The following is an 18,690-nucleotide window of genomic DNA, read 5'->3' as shown; positions in this document are numbered from 1 at the left end:
AGCAAGAAACACTGATCTCGCCCAAGTCATGTAATTCTCAGGACCAGTGAGAGGCTAAGATGTGAGAATTAAACCAGGATTTTCATTTGCTGGTAGGAAAAAGGGATTATTGGCAGATTCATCTGCCATAGCTGCACTTGCAGTTCGTGCAGATGAAGAAGACGGTGCACTTGACGAATTTGAGGCCATGAGCAACCAAGAAAATGAAGAAAACCAAAGAAAATCAGAAGAAAATTTCTGTTTGGCAAGAAAGAAAATGAGGGAAAATATGCTCTGATACCATGCAAAATGACATAGAGTTGAAAGAATCTGGAACTTTCTTTTAACTGAACTGATCTTATAAAACTAATGAATGAAACTGTACAAGTCAAATAGAGACTAAATACAAAAACAAGGTAAGGCCCAAAATATCCCAGACTACACGGGTTTAGTTACAGTACATATGCCAGCCAATTAACTCACGTGTGAACACATTCTAGTCAGGTGTGAACACATTCTAGTTCACGTGTGAACGTATACATTACTGACACCACAATTCTACAACAGACACACTACATTACTTATCTCAAACTTTTTCTCAAAAAAAAAAAAAAAAAAACCCTTATCTCAAACTTCATTTCTTGTCCTCTTTCTTCTTTTTCTTCGTTCCTTTTCTTCCTTTCTGATCTGATTCACAACTTTCTTCAACACAATTATAACATGTAGAAAATCATTAGAAAATCGATGAAAGCCTTTACCTATCTTTTTGTCTTCGCAATCATATGGTCCTTCTTAAATCCTTCCAATACACTAGATATTATTACTCCAGTCCAATCAATCAGAGACGGTGACACCTTAGTTTCTGCTAGTCGAAGATTTCAATTGGGATTCTTCAGCCCAGGTAATTCAAAAGGCAGATACGTGGGGATATGGTACACGAAATTTTCTGGGACAGCTGTTTGGGTAGCCAACAGAGACACTCCACTGAACGATCACTCAGGAGTGTTGAAGGTCACTAATGGAGTTGTTAGCCTTCTCAACAGCACAAATAGCGTTGCTTGGTCATCTAATACATCAAGAACTGCAGAAAATCCAGTTTTAGAGCTCTTGGACAACGGAAATCTTGTTGTGAAAGATGAAAAGGTTGATGGCCCTGTGAACTATTTGTGGCAGAGTTTTGATTATCCTTGCGACACTTTCCTACCGGAAATGAAACTTGGAAAGAACTTAGTGACTGGCTTAGATAGGTTCTTCACATCTTGGAAGAGCACTGATGATCCCGCTCAAGGTGAGTTTTCAATACGGTTAGATCTTCGTGGGCTTCCACAAGTGGTTCTTATGCAAGGAGACAGAGTAAAGGTTCGACAAGGATCATGGAATGGCCTTCGTCTTAATGGCTATAGTGGTTTAATACCGAATCCACTAGTTGAGGTTGAATTCCATTTCAATGAGAGTGAGGTCTTTTATGATTACAAAGTCAGAAATAGTTCGGTGTTCACAAGATACATCTTAAACCCATCCGGATTTGTACAACGGTTCACATGGCTGGATCGGATAAACCGTTGGGAGCTATTCTCAACAACGCCAGCAGATCAGTGTGCAAATTATGCCTTCTGTGGGGCATATGCTAGCTGCACTATTGGTAACACTCCCGTATGTGCATGCTTGGAAGGATTCTTACCCAAGTCTCCAAAAGCTTGGGATTCAGTGGATTGGTCTGATGGGTGTGTTCGAAAGACTCCATTGAATTGCAGTGATGGTCCTGATAGAGATGGCTTCCTTAAGTACTCGGGGTTGAGATTGCCTGATACATCTTCTTCCTGGTTTGATAAGACTATGAGCCTCAAGGAATGTGAAGAATTGTGTTTGAAAAACTGCTCTTGCACAGCATATGGAAGTTTAGATATCAGGATGGGAGGAAGTGGCTGCTTGCTTTGGTTTGGTAAACTAGTTGATATTACAGGGATCGCAAAGAATGCAGAAGACCAGTTCTATGTAAGATTGGCTGCTTCAGAACTAGGTACTATTTTACTTTACACTTTTATCTCTTTTCAATTTATTATTACTTATTTATTGTTTTTTAATGCTAAATGAGACGACAACTATGTCCTTTGACTAACAAAGTATTTAAATCTTTTTGCTAAATATTGATAAAAAATAGTTTTTTATTTGTGATAGGTATACTGTCCAAAATTATTTAGTTATTTGAGAAAAGAGATCAATTTCGGTAATAGTATTGCAAATATTGTGAGAAAAAGTAAGAGAAATGAGAGATTTATTTGAGGAAAGAGATCAATTTTGGCAATAGTATTGCAAATATTGTGAGAAAAAGTAAGAGAAATGAGAGAGAAATAATGTAACTAGAGAAGAAAGAATAGCAATTTTGGCAATAATATTGCCGAAATTATTGTCCAATAAATTTGCATTGTGGCAATAGTGCAATATCATTGCCGAAATAGGAAATGAGAGAATTTTTTTTTAATGATGACAATGCAAGGGCCAAAATAGGAGAGATGAGAGAGGATTTTTTTTTTTTTTTAATTATTTTGGCAATGCGGAAATAAAAGAGAGAAGATAGTTCATATATACGCATATTATATACACATTTAATTATTTATTATATAGTTCAGCTTAACATAGAGTCTATACCTCTTTCTCAAAAAAAAAAAAAAAAAAGTCTCTATACCTACTGCCATGATATATATAGACCATAAAAATTGGAATCTTTCTTCGGTAACATTCAATGTGGATATAAAGTATCAATATTAAATGGTGTGAACTCATATTCAATTGGAACTTTTTTTTTTTTTTTTGGGAGAAAAAATTCAGTTGGAACATGAAATCAATTAACTCTTTACCTCGATGAATAAAACACGCGATGACTTTTTTGATCTTTCCACTGATATAAATAGTATTTTTGCATTCTCCTCACCCCTATTTCGGTAATTCTATTGCCTCGCAATTAAAATTTTTTACTCACTTCTCTTCTGTTTCGGTAATAGCATTGCTACACTACAAATTTTTCCTCTCCAGCAGTTTTGGCAATACCGAGATTAATTTTTTCTTTCCTTTCCTTGTCACATCATTTCTCTCTTTTCTCTCTTATTTATTTTTTTTTTTCTTACAATTTTAGCAACACTATTGCCAAAATCCATCTATCTCCTCAAACTGCCAAATAACTTTGAACAATACACATTTCACACATAAACTCTATTTTTATCAATATTTAGCCAGACCCAGAGTATTTGTTTATTCTGATCTTTTTTCTCCATGTTTTCTGGGATGAAGGGAAGGAAGTTGGGGATTTATACTTATAAACAAAATTGGTAGACACTACAGAATATCTTTTAAAGTTTTCTTGTTAAACTGCAACATATCTATAAGCTTAACAATTTGAGGTAAGAGTTTTCAAGAAAGTTGTTCAAAGCTCAAATCCTCCTTTCCAACTTTCAAATTATTAAAAATTATAAATGTGAAAGTGAACATATAGGGCATATAATTGTCAACCAAGTAACCTCCATGAAATGAGGAAGTGGTGGCTTTGGTGGTGTTGAGATATAGGGGGGTGGCCTAGGAAAATTTGGAGCCTAAGTTGATGTTAAAATTAAGGTCTTTATATATTTATATTTAATTGAATAATTATTCATTTTTTGAAATTTCACTTTTTTTATTATTATATTGTGTTAATTGAGTAACAAATTATCTAGAGAATCCTTTCGAGACTTGATTAATTTTTCACAAAACATTTTTCTTTTTGAAATATTCTTATTGGTTAAAATTTAGAGATATTGTTTCACTAGGGGTCTTAAGCGGTAGCCTAATTTCCCTAGTGGTAACTGGTAAGGCCGGCCCTGAGCTCTACTACTTTATCCAACTTATATGTACCCATTTCCCTATTTTAAGAATTCTGAATTGTAAAGATATAGTTCTTTAGGAATATCTGTTGTGGACTAAGGCCAAATTAGAATTCCTTTCATTTCTTTAGTTATGTGTAATTTGAGGCTGTTTACTTTAAGTCACCCGAAGTTTTGATCTTTCAGATCATGTTGAGAAAAAGAGGCGCTCCAGCAAGAAGAAACTTGCAGGAATCGTAATCGGCTCTGCATTGTATGTCTTGGGAATGATAATAATTGGATTGGTAACATACATATGGAAGAAGAAACGCAGAAACCAAGGTTCGAAATAAGACATGGACTCTGAGAATTACTGATGCATGATAGTAGACTTATAGCTAAGATTTTTTATTTTTTATTTTGTAAGTTATTAATTGAGAATATAATAATGCTTTTCATAAAATATCTGTTTAATTTTTTCAAGTCCAACCATCTGCTGTTATTTCAGCGATGAAAAAAGGAAATATTGGGAAGGAATGTGACAATGTGGGCAGGAAGGAAGACATTGAGTTACCAATATTTGATCTGACAGCCATTGCCAATGCGACTGATAACTTCTCAAATAACAACAAGTTGGGAGAAGGTGGCTTTGGATCTGTCTACAAGGTAAGAATAACCTAACTAACTGAGCTCTTTTCTTTTTCCAAAATATTTTGACTATCTTTAAAAATTTTCAGGGTACATTGCTAGAGGGGGAAGAGATAGCAGTAAAAAGGCTATCAAAGAATTCTGGGCAAGGAATGTTTGAGTTCAAAAATGAAGTTATTTTAATTGCAAAACTTCAGCACCGCAATCTTGTGAGGCTTCTTGGCTATTGCATTGAAGAAAATGAAAAAATGCTAATCTATGAATACATGCCTAACAAAAGCTTGGATTCCTTAATTTTTGGTTTGAGCTTTAACCCTAACTAAATCCATGACATTTATGATTAGTTTTATCATCTTTCAATAATAAAATTGCTTGTTGAGATTTCAACATATTTTTAGTGACATAAATGTGAAATTGGACAGATCAAACGAAGAGTAAATTGCTGGATTGGCATATGCGCATCAACATAATTGCTGGGGTTGCTAGAGGGCTTCTCTATCTTCATCAAGACTCTAGATTGAGAATTATCCATAGAGATCTCAAAGCTAGCAATATCTTACTTGATAATGACATGAATCCAAAAATTTCAGACTTCGGCCTGGCCAAATCATTTGGGGGAGATCAAGGTGATGCCGAGACCAATAGGATTATTGGAACATAGTATGTACATTTTATCTCTTTTTGTATTTTATGTTGAGCTGTTTTTAAACCTCTTTTTCCATGCAATAATATTTCCTAGTGGTTATATGTCTCCTGAGTATGCAGTACATGGGCAATACTCAATCAAATCTGACGTGTTTAGCTTTGGAGTTTTAATATTAGAGATGGTGAGTGGGAAGAAGAACAGGGGATTTAGTCACCCAGAGCACCACCATAATCTTCTTGGACATGTAAGCAAGAAAAATAGCATCCTACTAAATTATGTTGCTAAACTAAACTTTTTATTTACTAATGCTCTTTTAATAGTGTTGTGCAAGCTGGATTGTAGATCGACCCATGTAACTATTATTTTAATTTGTTTCAGGCATGGAGACTATGGATTGAAGGTAGGCCAATTGAATTGATCGATAACTCAGTTGGTGACTTCTCTCTATCCGAAATGTTACGATGCATTCATGTGGGTCTGTTATGTGTGCAACAAAGATCAGAAGATAGGCCAAACATGTCATCTGTGGTTTTAATGTTAAGCAGTGAGAGTCTATTGCCTAAGCCAAGGCAGCCAGGCTTCTATATAGATTCACCTGAAGCAAATTCTTCATGTATCACACCTTGTTCAACAAATGGAATCACCTTTACATTGTTTGAGGGAAGGTAGAATATAATTTCTTAAGAGGAAATGGGAGAGGTTTCTTATGAAATTTATGTAAGAATGAATTAAAAACCTCTTGCTCAACAAAAATGCTCTCTCAAGCCATTTTTGCGATATACCAGATTATGTTACTTGAATTGGATAATTGTGTTTTGTGTTGCCTTATATAGAATCCAATGTGAGGAATTTACTAGATCAAACTGGGTTGTATAAGTATTACGAAGAGGCTTTACTGTAACTTGACTAGTCCTATTCAATATGAACAAAATTTGAGAAATTCTTTGTGTAGTTTTGGTTGAAAATTGCTATCCTTCCTACCTTTTCTACACTTATAAGTTCATTTTAATCTCTATTTAACCCTAAAATGTAATCTACAAAATATATCTCTAATCTAAGAATCTGGTGCTATATAGTAATGAAGAATTAATATCATTGTATAAAATAAAACGTTAACAAAATCACATCAACTTAAGATTCTCTTTATTTACTTATTTATAGAATAATGGTCAATTGGTTCTAGTCAAAGTAGTCATTACCATGCGTGAGGTTGTTTTGGTTTGATTAGGGAAATGAAATCTTTTGGTACCTAGTTAATATCAATTACCATTTTGGGTTACCAAAAGATCTAGTACCAAATGAAATCTATTGATAGTTTGTTAATACTAAATAGATACTTATTTGAAAGTTTAAGACTTTTTTTTTCTTACTTATACTCCGGCCCCTTCTAACTCGAAATCTTGGGTCCGTCCCTGATTGGATCTCAATTCAAAAGAAATGAAGTGAATATGAAACAAATTAATGTAAAGGTAATTGAAGGAAAAAGGACGTCGAGAAGAGAAGAAATTAACCACACACACACAAAAAGCTACTTTATTTATTTGAACAACTCATTTAACAATACAATGAATATGTCATTTCTTATTTTTACATGCAACCCAATAAAATAAAATAAACTACATAATCAAATAATATAAATCACTCTTCTCTTTCTTCCCTATCTTCTTTTCTATCTCTCTCTCTCCTGAAATAGATCAACTAGCTAGTCACTACTAAACCAACAACACCAAAAACTAAACCAATCACCAAACCAACTCCACCACTGAACCATCGAACTAGCCACCCGAATCACAAATCGCAACAATTCAAACCCAATGCAACTATAGAAACCAAAGACTAGCACCACCGACCACCAAAACAGAATCACCGAAGCGCTAAAATCAATCACGACTGACAACCCATTCAAACCCAAGCCTCAAACACAAATTCAAATCCATAACACATGACCCACGGCCACCATGGAACCACCGGAACGACCCATCCAAAAATGGCAAGCAACCCTACAACTAACATCCATCCACCATCATTGCTATCGTCACCTTCAATCTTCAAGCCATCATCATCGCCATTGGGAGAGACTAAGCCGAGATGGGAGAGAGACGTAGGGTGAGAGAAAGAGGGGAGAGTATTTATTTTATTTTATTTTTTATTATTAAAGGAAGAGAGAGAAAATTACGGAAGAAAGAGAGAGATGTTGGGTGAGTAAAAAAATTAGATTAACCACCGCACACTCTTGGTGCGATGATCACTTCACAAGTATAAGTGCTAGTGGGGTGTGGGAGGTAAAGGTCGGAGTTCAAGTTTTCAAGAGGGAGTTTTACACACATATATACTTAGATTAGGCTAGAATATAATTCTATCTTGTATAAAAAAAAATAATAAAATAAAAATAAAATAAAATAAAATTAGATTTAATTTTTAACAATTGGCTACAATAATTGCTACAGGTAGCAAGTTATTGTAGTTGTGTGTAAAAAAAAAAAAAAAAAAAAAAAAAAAAAAAAAAAAAAAAAAAATTAGATGTACCAACCGGATGTTTGTGGTTTTGGGCGTTGTAGATCTAAAATAGCAATTTGAGGGATTTTACACCCCTAATCCTAATGCTCTAAGTGAGGAAGAAGAAAGTAAGTACTAGAAGAAGATGATTTGATGCTAAAATGAAGGGTTTTATTAACGTGTGCCCTTAGGGCATACATTAGTAAATAATTTTAAGAAATTTTTATGAAAAAATGAAAAAGTGATTAACTGTTTTGATAGCTTTTTCAATTCCTCATAAAAACTTTGTCAAAGTGGATAGTTAACATATGCCTTAAGGGCATACATTAACTGGACCCTAAAATGAAACAAGAAGGTCAATTACATTGCATTTGATAAAATATCTTTGAATTATCCTTCACTTTGTGATTATCTTAGGCAGATATTATTAAATGACATTCATAATGAGTTTTATATTAATGGTAATTATTGGGAAATATGTTTCTTCTTTAAATAATAATTTTAGTTTTTTAATTTCAAAATTTTATCTAACCAGAAAAACTAATATATGCCTTGCACATACAACAAAAACTAGTTGGGATAAAAGTTTAGGGCTATGTTTTTGAGAATGAGAATAAAAATCAGCTTTATTGTGTTTCCAAAATTAAAAATGGGTTTGGTTAGTTCAAAACAAGAGTGAGTACATTTCTCCATCAATGCCTGATTATTATTATGTATAATGTCTTATAGGAATCTATATCTATATATATCTAAAAGCTGAAACATAGCATTTATTATTGCTACACTTCTGTTGAGCTACATCAGCGTCCACCTCATTATCTTTTTTTTTTTCAATTCTCCTATAATTTTTTTTTTTAAATTACTGATTCACTCTTCTTCTTTTTAATATATACTCTTTCTCAAATCTTTCTCCCCCTCTTACCTTTTTGTCTTCTCATTACCCTTTACCTTAATTGCACTCTTCATACTTTATCTTCCTTTATTTTGTCTCTTCTTATTCTTACTCTCTTACTATAAATTTGTCATTTTCTCTTCCATTCCATGCATAGTTTCTCCTCACAAAAAATGTTCTCTCTCTTTCACTCAATTTTTTGGTAGATTTTTTTTTTTGGGTAATTTTTGAGCCTTTATGATTATTTAGAGTAATTTTTGGTCCAATTTACAAATGGTTTGATAATTTATGCATGATACAAGCTTAAAATGATAATTTCTATCATTTTTGTTTGTTGTAACATGGTGTCTCCAATGCAAAACTGATGAATATTAAAATTTCAGGTTCATGGGGGCTCAAGCGGTATTGGTACATTTGCAATTTGGATAGCTATATACTATGGAGCAAGCGTTTGTTCATGTTGGTCCAATATCACTTTTCTTCTAAAGCATAAGTTTAGTTTCCAAGTATTCATATAGTTTTAGATTGGATTGGCTTGGAGTGATTAAAAATTAGATGTTTTCAAGGATCTTGGGGCTGATGTGTGAATCAATTACAAGACAAAGGACTTTGTCAAAAGGGTGAGGGAATAAACAAGTGGAAAAGGTATTTTCCTTAATATTGAAACCTTAGTTTTCCTCAATGTTTATAGAGATTGATGTTTTTCATTATTCCTTTTGCAATGATTATTAGGTGATAAACAAAAGAACAACTAAATGTTTAATGGTAGCAATTGATAGTATTCTAGATCATATTGGAGCGTCCTACTTAAAATGTTTATAGAGATTGATGTTTTTCATTATTCTTTTTGCAACAATTTATTAGATGATAAATAAATAAATAAAAATAAAAATAAAAAACAACAACAACAACAACAACAACTAACTAAATGTTCAATGGCAAGAGTTGATGTTATTCTGGACCGTATTGAAGCATCCTACTTAAAACAAAACCTTGAGAGCTTAAATTTTGATGGGTGGTTTTTAATTATTGGAACTATGGTTGGCTTTGTTATAATATATTTCTATCATGATCATGATAGAAATATATTGATATATGGGAAGTAAAACATGACATTTGAAATGTAGCTCTTTGTGTTGGAATGTACAATCTATGTAAACTGAGTTGTATGATATAGATATTAGGTAAACTTATTGACCAACAATGCTTTTTCTTTTCCTTCATTTTATAAATTAATATTTCCCAATTATTATTTCATCAAAAAAAAAAAAAAATACTCTATCAAACCTAATTTGTGAACATCAATACTTCATCTCTCTCTCTCTCTCTCTCTCTCAATTAATGTTACCATTTTTTAACTTCCAATTTATTACTCCATCAAGCCAAATCTATTGTCATTTTCTATTCAACCACTGTCTCTCTCTCTCTCTCTCTCTCAATTAACATTTCCTAACTTTCTAACTTTCCATTTATTATTCCATCAAACTCAATCTTATAATAATTCAAACTCCCTTCAACTCTATGGCTCTCCTTCTCCCTAATCAAGTAGCTGTGAAAACTGTTCAATTGCCACCCTATTAGAATTCCAATATGTGTGTGTGTGTGTGTGTGTGTGTGTGTGCAATTACTCTACCCTACTTCTGGGAATTTAGGAAGTCCATCTAAAGTGAGTTTTTTCTTTTTGTCCCTCTCAAGTGTCAACAAATTTGGTTCCCATAAACCAACTAAAAAAAATCTCAAAGCCATGGTGAAGAATACTATAAAAGAACTGTAGTGAGGTTTGACTATTATTGTTTATGTGATTGTTAATCCATGGTTAGAAAGTGGTGTATTAGATAGAAATGTATATTCAGTTTTCTAGTAAATTGTAGATGGGTGATCTTTTTTTCCACTAATGGATACCTCATATGTGCATTTGTGTGGTGTTTTTAGCATTATGGATAAAGTATTCTCTTTGTATATGCATAGCATAAACTAGTTTTGTTGTATGTGCATATTAGTCGTGACATGAATGTAGATGCATAACTTAGCACAAGATATGCTACTCTTTTTTTGGTTTTGTATTGTAACAAATTTAGATATTATTATGTGATGCCATTGCTGGAAGATTTTGTAAACTGCAGAATTTGATGTCAATGGAAAGAAAATCAAATCAAAGGACATGTATAAAACTAGATATGGTGGCAATAGACAACCAAAAAAAGGCCAGGGTGAAAGATTATCCAAGTTTAGACAAAGCCTCAAAATCCACGAAGACCAATTGGATGTGAGAAATGCCAAGATGATGTATGCTTGGCTATCTAAAGAAATTGAATTTGGTTAAAATATGAAGAAGACCAATTGAATTGAATTGAGTTCCCTATCACAAGGCCTCTCTCTCCCTCCTATAGTTTTGATTTAATTTTTGTTTGAGTTAATACTTAGTCATTTTGAAAGTAAAAATTTGAATTTATATCAAAATATAATCTTGGCTATGTATTTGAGTATGTCTATTGGTTATTTGAGTAATATCAAGTGTATTTTTGTGATGAGTTTTGATTATCATGATAATATCCTTTAAGAGATGAGAAATTTGAAAAATATATTTAAAACTTAAAAAATTTAGTTTCTAAAGAAAAAAAAAAATTGGGAAAACATAATGCACTATAACATAATTTAGAAGAATATGAACCACCCAAAAAATGGATAAATATCAATCAAATAAACCCAAAAATAATAGAATTATATGTTTGTAGAGATAGAGAGATGGAAAATAATTTTAGAAATTTTTTAATTTTTAGGGAGAGCAAATTATCTTCAACAAATTTAGGAGAACAAATTATACATTATATCACAATTACAAAATAATTATCTATTCCCCATGCATTGCGTGGGTCTATGACTAGTGAATTATAAGTCATCCATATAAAGTTATTTGCAAAATCGATTATGGTATTTGAAGCTTTTACAAATTTTGCACACCAATAGAGATAAAGTCACAAGATTCTCCAAAATTGCTACTTGTTGAATCTAGGTTTAGTTGTATCCTAGAGGCGATTGCTTTGGACCTATTAGTATACTCAATTGAGTTGGGGCAAATGTTGTATTGAGGAAAAAATGATTGATTCACACCTTTAAATCTACTCCAATTCAATTTCCTGTTTTTTCATTGGTTCTCTTTAAAATTTCCATAGAGATTAATAAAATGTTTGTTAGTTTAATCCAACTATCTTTTCCATTCAAATCATTAAAGTTATAATACAAAAGCTACATCAATTGCTTGTGAACATATTTGAATGCAAAACATATGAACTCAAGATTTGAATTATTATATACTGTGATCATCATATGGACTTATTATTTTGCCTTATCAACTTTTGCTTATTAGTTAATCTTGTTAACTACAGAAAATACAATATCACAAAGCAACTATTTTTTTGTACAACTAATCTATAACAAATATCTCTTATTTTCTTTTCAAATGTGCATTATAGTTGATATATTCATTAAAGTGCACCCATAAAGGCACGTATCGATATTGCAGGGCACTCCACTTTTTTCCCCCTTGCAAAATGTAATAAGCTTCTAGAAAATGTGAAAGATATGGTCAGAGGAGATACCAATTACAATCTTACTCGTCACATGGAAGACTTTTCTCATTACCTTCAAAAACAAGTCATAGTTAGCTAATTAAGTTTTCTTGAAATTGTGAATTTGGTGTGTAATAAGTAGTTTTTTCAAATGGTTTTTATTGACTTCGAAATCTTTATATATTTTACCTGCAAAAACAAGTCATAGTTAGCTAATTAAGTTTTCTTGAAATTGTGAATTTGGTGTGTAATAAGTAGTTTTTTCAAATGGTTTTTATTGACTTCGAAATCTTTATATATTTACGTAAACGCAAAATATAAAGAAGCCCATAAAGATCTTTATATGATTTTTATTGACTTAGAAAGCATGTGAAAGGGTTCATGGTAGGTTTTGGCAAAGAAAGCAGATTTTTAAAGTATATTAAGTTGATTAAGGATACATATAACGAAGTTGAAATTAGTGTAAGAACAAGCAGAGCTTTCACAAGTGAGTTTCCTACAACTATAGATTTTCATGAAGAATCGCATTAATTCAGTGTGTGTTTGGCTTAGGCGTATAGTCACAATTTTTAGTTTTTAGTTTTTATGTACACTTTTTAAAACTTCATTTTTTTTTTTTTCACACTTTTTAAAAGTATAAGTATACTTTACTCCACTTTTCGCAAAATGTTTTTGGCAAAAAATTAAATAAGTTGTTTTCAAACGGACACGGAGTATATGAGCTCACTACATTGATTCGAGAGGAAACTTTTTGGGTATGCTTTTTGCTAATAATATAGTTTTAGAAGATAGAATTAGATGTGGAGCTAATGTCAATTTGGAATCTAAAAACTTTTGGTTATGACTTAAACAAAATACATGGAATGTAATCTAAGTAAAAATAGAAATAAAGATGAATGGCTATAAGACTTGATGAATGAAAGATCTAAAGAGCGAGAGCTTTTGATTTCTTGGATTGTTAATTCATAAAGATTGAGATATTGAAGAGGATGTAAATCATCCAATAAGATCATGGTGGCTTAAGAGGGGAAGTGCATTAAGAGTATAGTGTGATCTTGGAATACCTATTAAGTTAAAGGAAAAAATTTATAGAACTGTCATAAGAGTAATTATACTTTATGACACTAAATGTTAGGTTGTTAAGAAGAATCATATTTATAAAATGAGTGTAGTTGTAATCAGAATTTTAATATTGATAGCTAAACTACAAGGAAATAGATGATTTGAAATGATGAAGATATAGGTGGCCTCTATTAATGAGAACTAGTAACAAAACTGTGTGTTGCACGTGATAAATTTTTTTTTTTTTTTGTGATCTTATTAAATATTTTTTTTAAAAAACCTTACATATAAATTTTTTTTAAACATTTATATATATATATATATATATATATAATGTGAATCTTTACATATACCTTTAAGTAAACTCTATATATTCCACTTATTTAGATGCGTAAAACCATAGACTACTACCCCATAATAATAGTTGCTAACTAATTCTTTTTTTAATGATCACATTTATAATGCTTCTTACCATTGTGTATTTACTAATCGATGACTTGCATAACAAAGACGTTAAATGAGAGGTAGCATCGTTCATTATATTTTCAAAAAGTATATATATATATATATATATATTTTTTTTTTTTTTTTCTTATGCAATTTTAAAAGGATTTTAAAATTTTCTAAATTGGAGATCATCACTTTTTTAGTTATGATTGAAAATATGGTTTCTATATTTAAAGTTTGGTTAGTTTTAAGTTTAAATTTAGTACTATGATTGTATTTAATTGTTGATTATTGATTTAATTTTTAATTTTTTAAAGTGAACGTAACAATTTATTTTACTACATTGTAAAGTCTTTAGCATTCTTTGTATGAACATCTCTATTTTATTTTTTACTTCTCCTTATAGCCTCTTTTTTTTCCGATTAACGGCTACTAATGACATCTGATTTTTTTTCTTATCTACTCTTTATTACTTTGCATTTTTTTTCTTTACCATCTCTCTCTCTCTCTCTCTCCACATCATTTTCTAAAATTTGATGATGATTCTATGGCATTAAATCTGCATTATTATTTTCTTTATGTTATATTTGGTTTGACATCCTCATTAATTTTTTAATTAATTGTTTCTAAATTGACATTTGTTTTGAATTCCATTTTTCCTTTAATGTATTGGGTGTGAGAATGAGTGTTTCCCTAGCATTACTTCACTTTATGAGGACAATTTTATTTATTGAATTTAAGTAAAATATTACATGAAAGGAGAGGAAATATAAATAATTTAATGATATGGGGGATGTAGCTAAATTTAAATGTTAAATAAAATAATATGAGAAGAAAAAAAGTAAATAAAAGATATAATAATAAACACCAAATTATCAAAAGCATGCTATGTAATATAATAATATTTTATATATATTATTTTTAATTCTTTATAATGCAATATGATAAAATTCAACAATCAAAGTGGAAAAAAAAAAAAAAATCAACAACATAAAACACAAAATTGAATCGCACCAACCTAAAATAAATTTCTAAAGAAAAAAAAAATTATCAACCTAAAACAGATATGCAGGAAAAATTAAAAAATCCTACAAAAAATTGAGACAAAAATAACTTTTTTTTTTTTTTTTCCTGATGGAAAATTGTGCATAGAATGGAAGAGTGAATGACAAATTTATGCTAAAAGGATGATAATAAGAAGAAACAAAATAAAATAAGATAAAAGGAAAGAAGAAGAGTGATATTAAGGTAGAGGGTTTGGGGAGATGAAAAGGTAAAGAGAGTGAGAAAGGTTGGAGAAAGTGTAAAATATTATATTTTAAAAAAATAAAAAAGATGTAAAAATATATATAATTTAATGATATAGCTAGAGAATTTCATCTTATTTCAATGTTAAATAAAATAAGATGAGAAGAAAAAAAAGTAAAAAGAAAAGATATAACAATAAACACTAAATTATCCAAATCATGCTATGTAATAGAATAATAATATTTTTTTTTTTATATACTATCTTTAATTCTTTATAATGCAATAATAGATAACATTTAACAATTTAAAAAAAAAAAAAAAAAAAAAAAAAAAAAAAAAAAAAAACTTAAAACACAAAAGTAAATCTCATCAACCCAAATTAGAGTTCTAAAAAATACAAAAATTTATCAACCTAAAGTAGAGATGCAAGAAAAATAAAAAAATCCACCAAATTAAAAATTGAGAGAGAGAGAGAGAGAAATAACATTTTTGTGAGGGAATACTATTCAAAAAATGGAAGAGGGGATGACAAATTTATAGTAAGAGATTCTGAATAAGAAGAGATAAAATAAAGGAAGATGAAGGGAAAGATGAATAGTGATATTAAGGTAGACGGTAGTGAGGAAATGAAAAGGTAAGGGAGGGAGAAAGGTTAAAGAAAGTGTAAATATTAAATAAATAAAAAAAGTGAATGTTAAAAAAAATTATAGGAAAATTGAAAAGAAAAAAGAATAATAACGTGGACGCTGATATGGCTTAACTGGAGCGTAGTAACAATAAATGCTACGTTTCAACTGATATATATATATATATATATATATATATATATAGATAGATAGATAGATAGATAAGAAAGAAAGATTCTTGAAATGATTTGGTCATATTAAGAGGAAAGCAATTTGTGCACCACTGTGAAAAGAATAAGTTGATTTAAGTTAGGGAAAGAAAAAATGAAGAGAAGACAAAAAATAAAATTTATAGAAATAAAAAATAACATATCAATTAAGAAAGTAACTGAGAATATAACTTCGTATGGAATATTAGAATGAGAAAAAATAATATAACTAATAACCTTGGTTAGTTTGTTGAGGATCTTTGTACAATCTCAAAATTTTGAGACTAAAACTTGGTTGTTATTGTTGTTAATTCAGGTTTAACATAATGTTAAGGAGTGGTTAGGGCATTTCTTGAAAATTGACACACGCATTTGTATTGCACGTATATGAAAGTTTTAGCAAGCTCCTGGTAAATTCTTATCCAAAATCCTTCTATTAAATATCATCATCTGGACTTGTGGAATGGTTCAATTTAATACTTGTGCGGTCATTGGGCCAAGGATTCCATCCCTTGTTTTGCTTTTTATTTTTTCTATAAGATATAGAACTCATGGCACCACTGCACACCTTTGGTGTGATGGTCACTTCAAAAGTATAGGTGCTTATGGGGTGTGGGGGGCAAGGGTCGGGGTTCAAGTCTCCAGGAAGGAACTTCACACATATATACACTTAGATTAGGCTAGAGTAGAATTCCATCTTGTAAAAAAAAAAAAAAAAAAAAAACTCATGGCCTTAAATGTAAATAAATAAATACTAATTCATAAGTGTCATACAAAAGTTCATTTAGAAAATCATTTCATCTTTCTTTCTTTCTTTCCTATTATTATTATTATTATTATTATAAAGGGATAGAAATGACAGGGTTTTTATTTTTTATTTATTAAAAAAAAAAAAAAAAAAAACGCCTGGCCAGTGGCTGTAGCCGACACAAGTGATCCATCTTTTTCTTTGTGAAATAAATTAGCACAAGAAATGATCCAATTTGTCTCTTAGAAGTGAAGATTAAAAAGGGTACAGAAATTTGGGTATATTCAAGGTAGTATTTATCTTAAATATTCTAGAGTACTTTCCTTACTTTTTACATCGCCATTGACAATTTGATTCAGACTTTGACAATGTATATCCTGAATCAAACATAACAGAAAAAGAAAGCAAAGGTTAATGAGAATCTGGTTTGTATGGAACCTGGTTTCCAAAAAGTACTTTTGTAGCATCCACTGATTTTAGTCTTACCAGAGATTAGTTATTTATTAAGATCAAGTCAATCAAGTAGGCGAAAGTCTGAAACATATCAAGTTTCAACTTGGGCCATCAGTGGTCAATAGCGTAAAGTCGACCACTTCTAAGCAAAAGGAAAATGCAAACGTTTTCAATGTGAAAAGATGCCAGATAGATCCAAAGGACCAACCAGTTTGTCAAACACCAATGCTGACTGCAGAGCTTTTTATTCATTTTCTTTTTTTCCTCTCTGTCTCTCTCCCTCTCTCACAATTCACTAATCATTTGGTAACAGCGCTGATCTAAAGTTTATGTTTAATGTGAGGGGAAAAATGAGAGGCTAACTTCACACTAGACGAAATTTCACAGCAGACGAAACATCAATTTTGGTTGGACTTCTCCGAAATAGGCCAGAATGGGCCAAAATTGACCTGAATGACCCGAAATTTCATCTGAGGTAAAACATGGGAAGTTTCCTGTTTCGGTTAGCATATATGAACAACAATTTTCAGTCAAAACAGAATGACATTAATAATTATGCTCCTACATTGGACTTATACAATATTATGTAATGGCCCAAAGTCCAATTATGTTCTAAGCCCATGTAATACAGATTTCAAAGCAATCACATTAGAAAATTATTGGATAGTACAGGACTACAATACCATCTTTTGCCAATGAAGAGAAGACAGATCATTAAAAACTGATGAAATCTTTTTACCTCCCATGTCAACCCAATAAATCTGACTCTTCTAACGTTTGTTAACCCCGTTAAAGCCAATTCAATTTTTTTCTAAATTTTAGATGTGAATTGAGTTGGTGGGTTTTTGAAAATTTTGGGAATAGTAGGTTTCAATTAACTTAACTGGTAAAGTTTTTAATGGTTGGACAAGAGATCTGGGCTTTAATCCCTGTCTACATCAAAAACTGATTGGTATTTTAGTCGGATGATAATGAGCTATTATAGAAGTGGACGTCATAAGTTGAAATCCTCTAAAAAAAAAATTAGGAATATAAAAAACTCTTCATTTTTTTTACCTTCGAATCTGGCAAATAAAGTTTCCTGGATGGGTACTTTGCTCGCCCGAAATGTTCAGCTGCAAATTGCCCTATCCCTCTCTTCCTACTGCCGCATCCTCTTGAGCTCCCTCTTCATCTTGGCCTCCATCACTAGGAATTTTAGGGACTAGGTTTATTTATTTGTTTAGTCTTTCACGGATTTCTGAGTATTGATGCTTTAGTGGTCAAACCAAACCTTCTTTTCCCCGATTTGTTTCGTTTTGGTTTCTCCTTTCTGTTTAAGAAATTGTCTTTTTTTTTTTTTTTTTTTTTCTTTAAATATTTCGTTCTTTTACCAATCCGTGGGTTTAAACATCTTGTAATTGATAGTACATTTCTGAAGTGGTTTAATATTTGGTTTGCTGGCAATCTAATGTGGAATGTTGTCTGTAACGTAATTACGTAAAACAAAGCATTTGGATTTACAAATCTGGACCTGGTTAGAAAATTCCTTTTTTCTGGTTACCCATTCTACACAAATTTTCATAATTAATAAACCATAGCTATCATTTTCATCACAAAATAAGGAGTTATGTTAACGTGTATCTTTAGGATAATGGTTAACAATTTATTTTAGAAAAGTTTTGACACTACTTTTATGAGAAATAGAAAAAATTGTCAAAACATTAATTGTTTTTTTTTTTTTTCATTTTTCATTAAAAACTTTCTTTAAATGAATTATTAACTATTATTCTAAGGCATCTGTTAGCATTTCTCAAAAATAAATTAATGTTCTAGTCAATCTTATTAGATTGAA

General features: G+C 30.9%; 1 protein-coding gene across 6 annotated transcripts; it reads left to right on the top strand.

The window, feature by feature from the left end:
• The first annotated feature begins 605 nt into the window (after positions 1-605).
• LOC115954992 (G-type lectin S-receptor-like serine/threonine-protein kinase SD1-1) lies at positions 606-6,046 on the top strand. Of its 6 annotated transcripts, none has more exons than XM_031073009.1 (7): positions 606-1,999; positions 4,020-4,154; positions 4,321-4,478; positions 4,550-4,760; positions 4,883-5,086; positions 5,226-5,350; positions 5,485-6,046. In XM_031073009.1, the coding sequence occupies exons 1-7, from the start codon at positions 724-726 to the stop codon at positions 5,773-5,775; spliced, it is 2,400 nt and encodes a 799-aa protein (XP_030928869.1). In that variant the 5' UTR covers positions 606-723; the 3' UTR covers positions 5,776-6,046. The 6 variants fall into 6 exon arrangements, with proteins under 6 accessions (XP_030928869.1, XP_030928868.1, XP_030928870.1 ...); XM_031073008.1 differs by having other exon boundaries at positions 4,883-5,120; positions 5,200-5,350; XM_031073010.1 differs by lacking the exon at positions 5,485-6,046 and having other exon boundaries at positions 4,883-5,120; positions 5,226-5,344.
• The last annotated feature ends 12,644 nt before the right edge of the window (positions 6,047-18,690 follow it).

This window comes from Quercus lobata, chromosome 8 (genome assembly GCF_001633185.2).
Source record: "Quercus lobata isolate SW786 chromosome 8, ValleyOak3.0 Primary Assembly, whole genome shotgun sequence".
Lineage (NCBI taxonomy): Eukaryota > Viridiplantae > Streptophyta > Magnoliopsida > Fagales > Fagaceae > Quercus > Quercus lobata.
The sequence above is the reverse complement of the archived record's forward strand: the minus strand, read 5'-3'. Positions and strand labels throughout refer to the sequence as shown.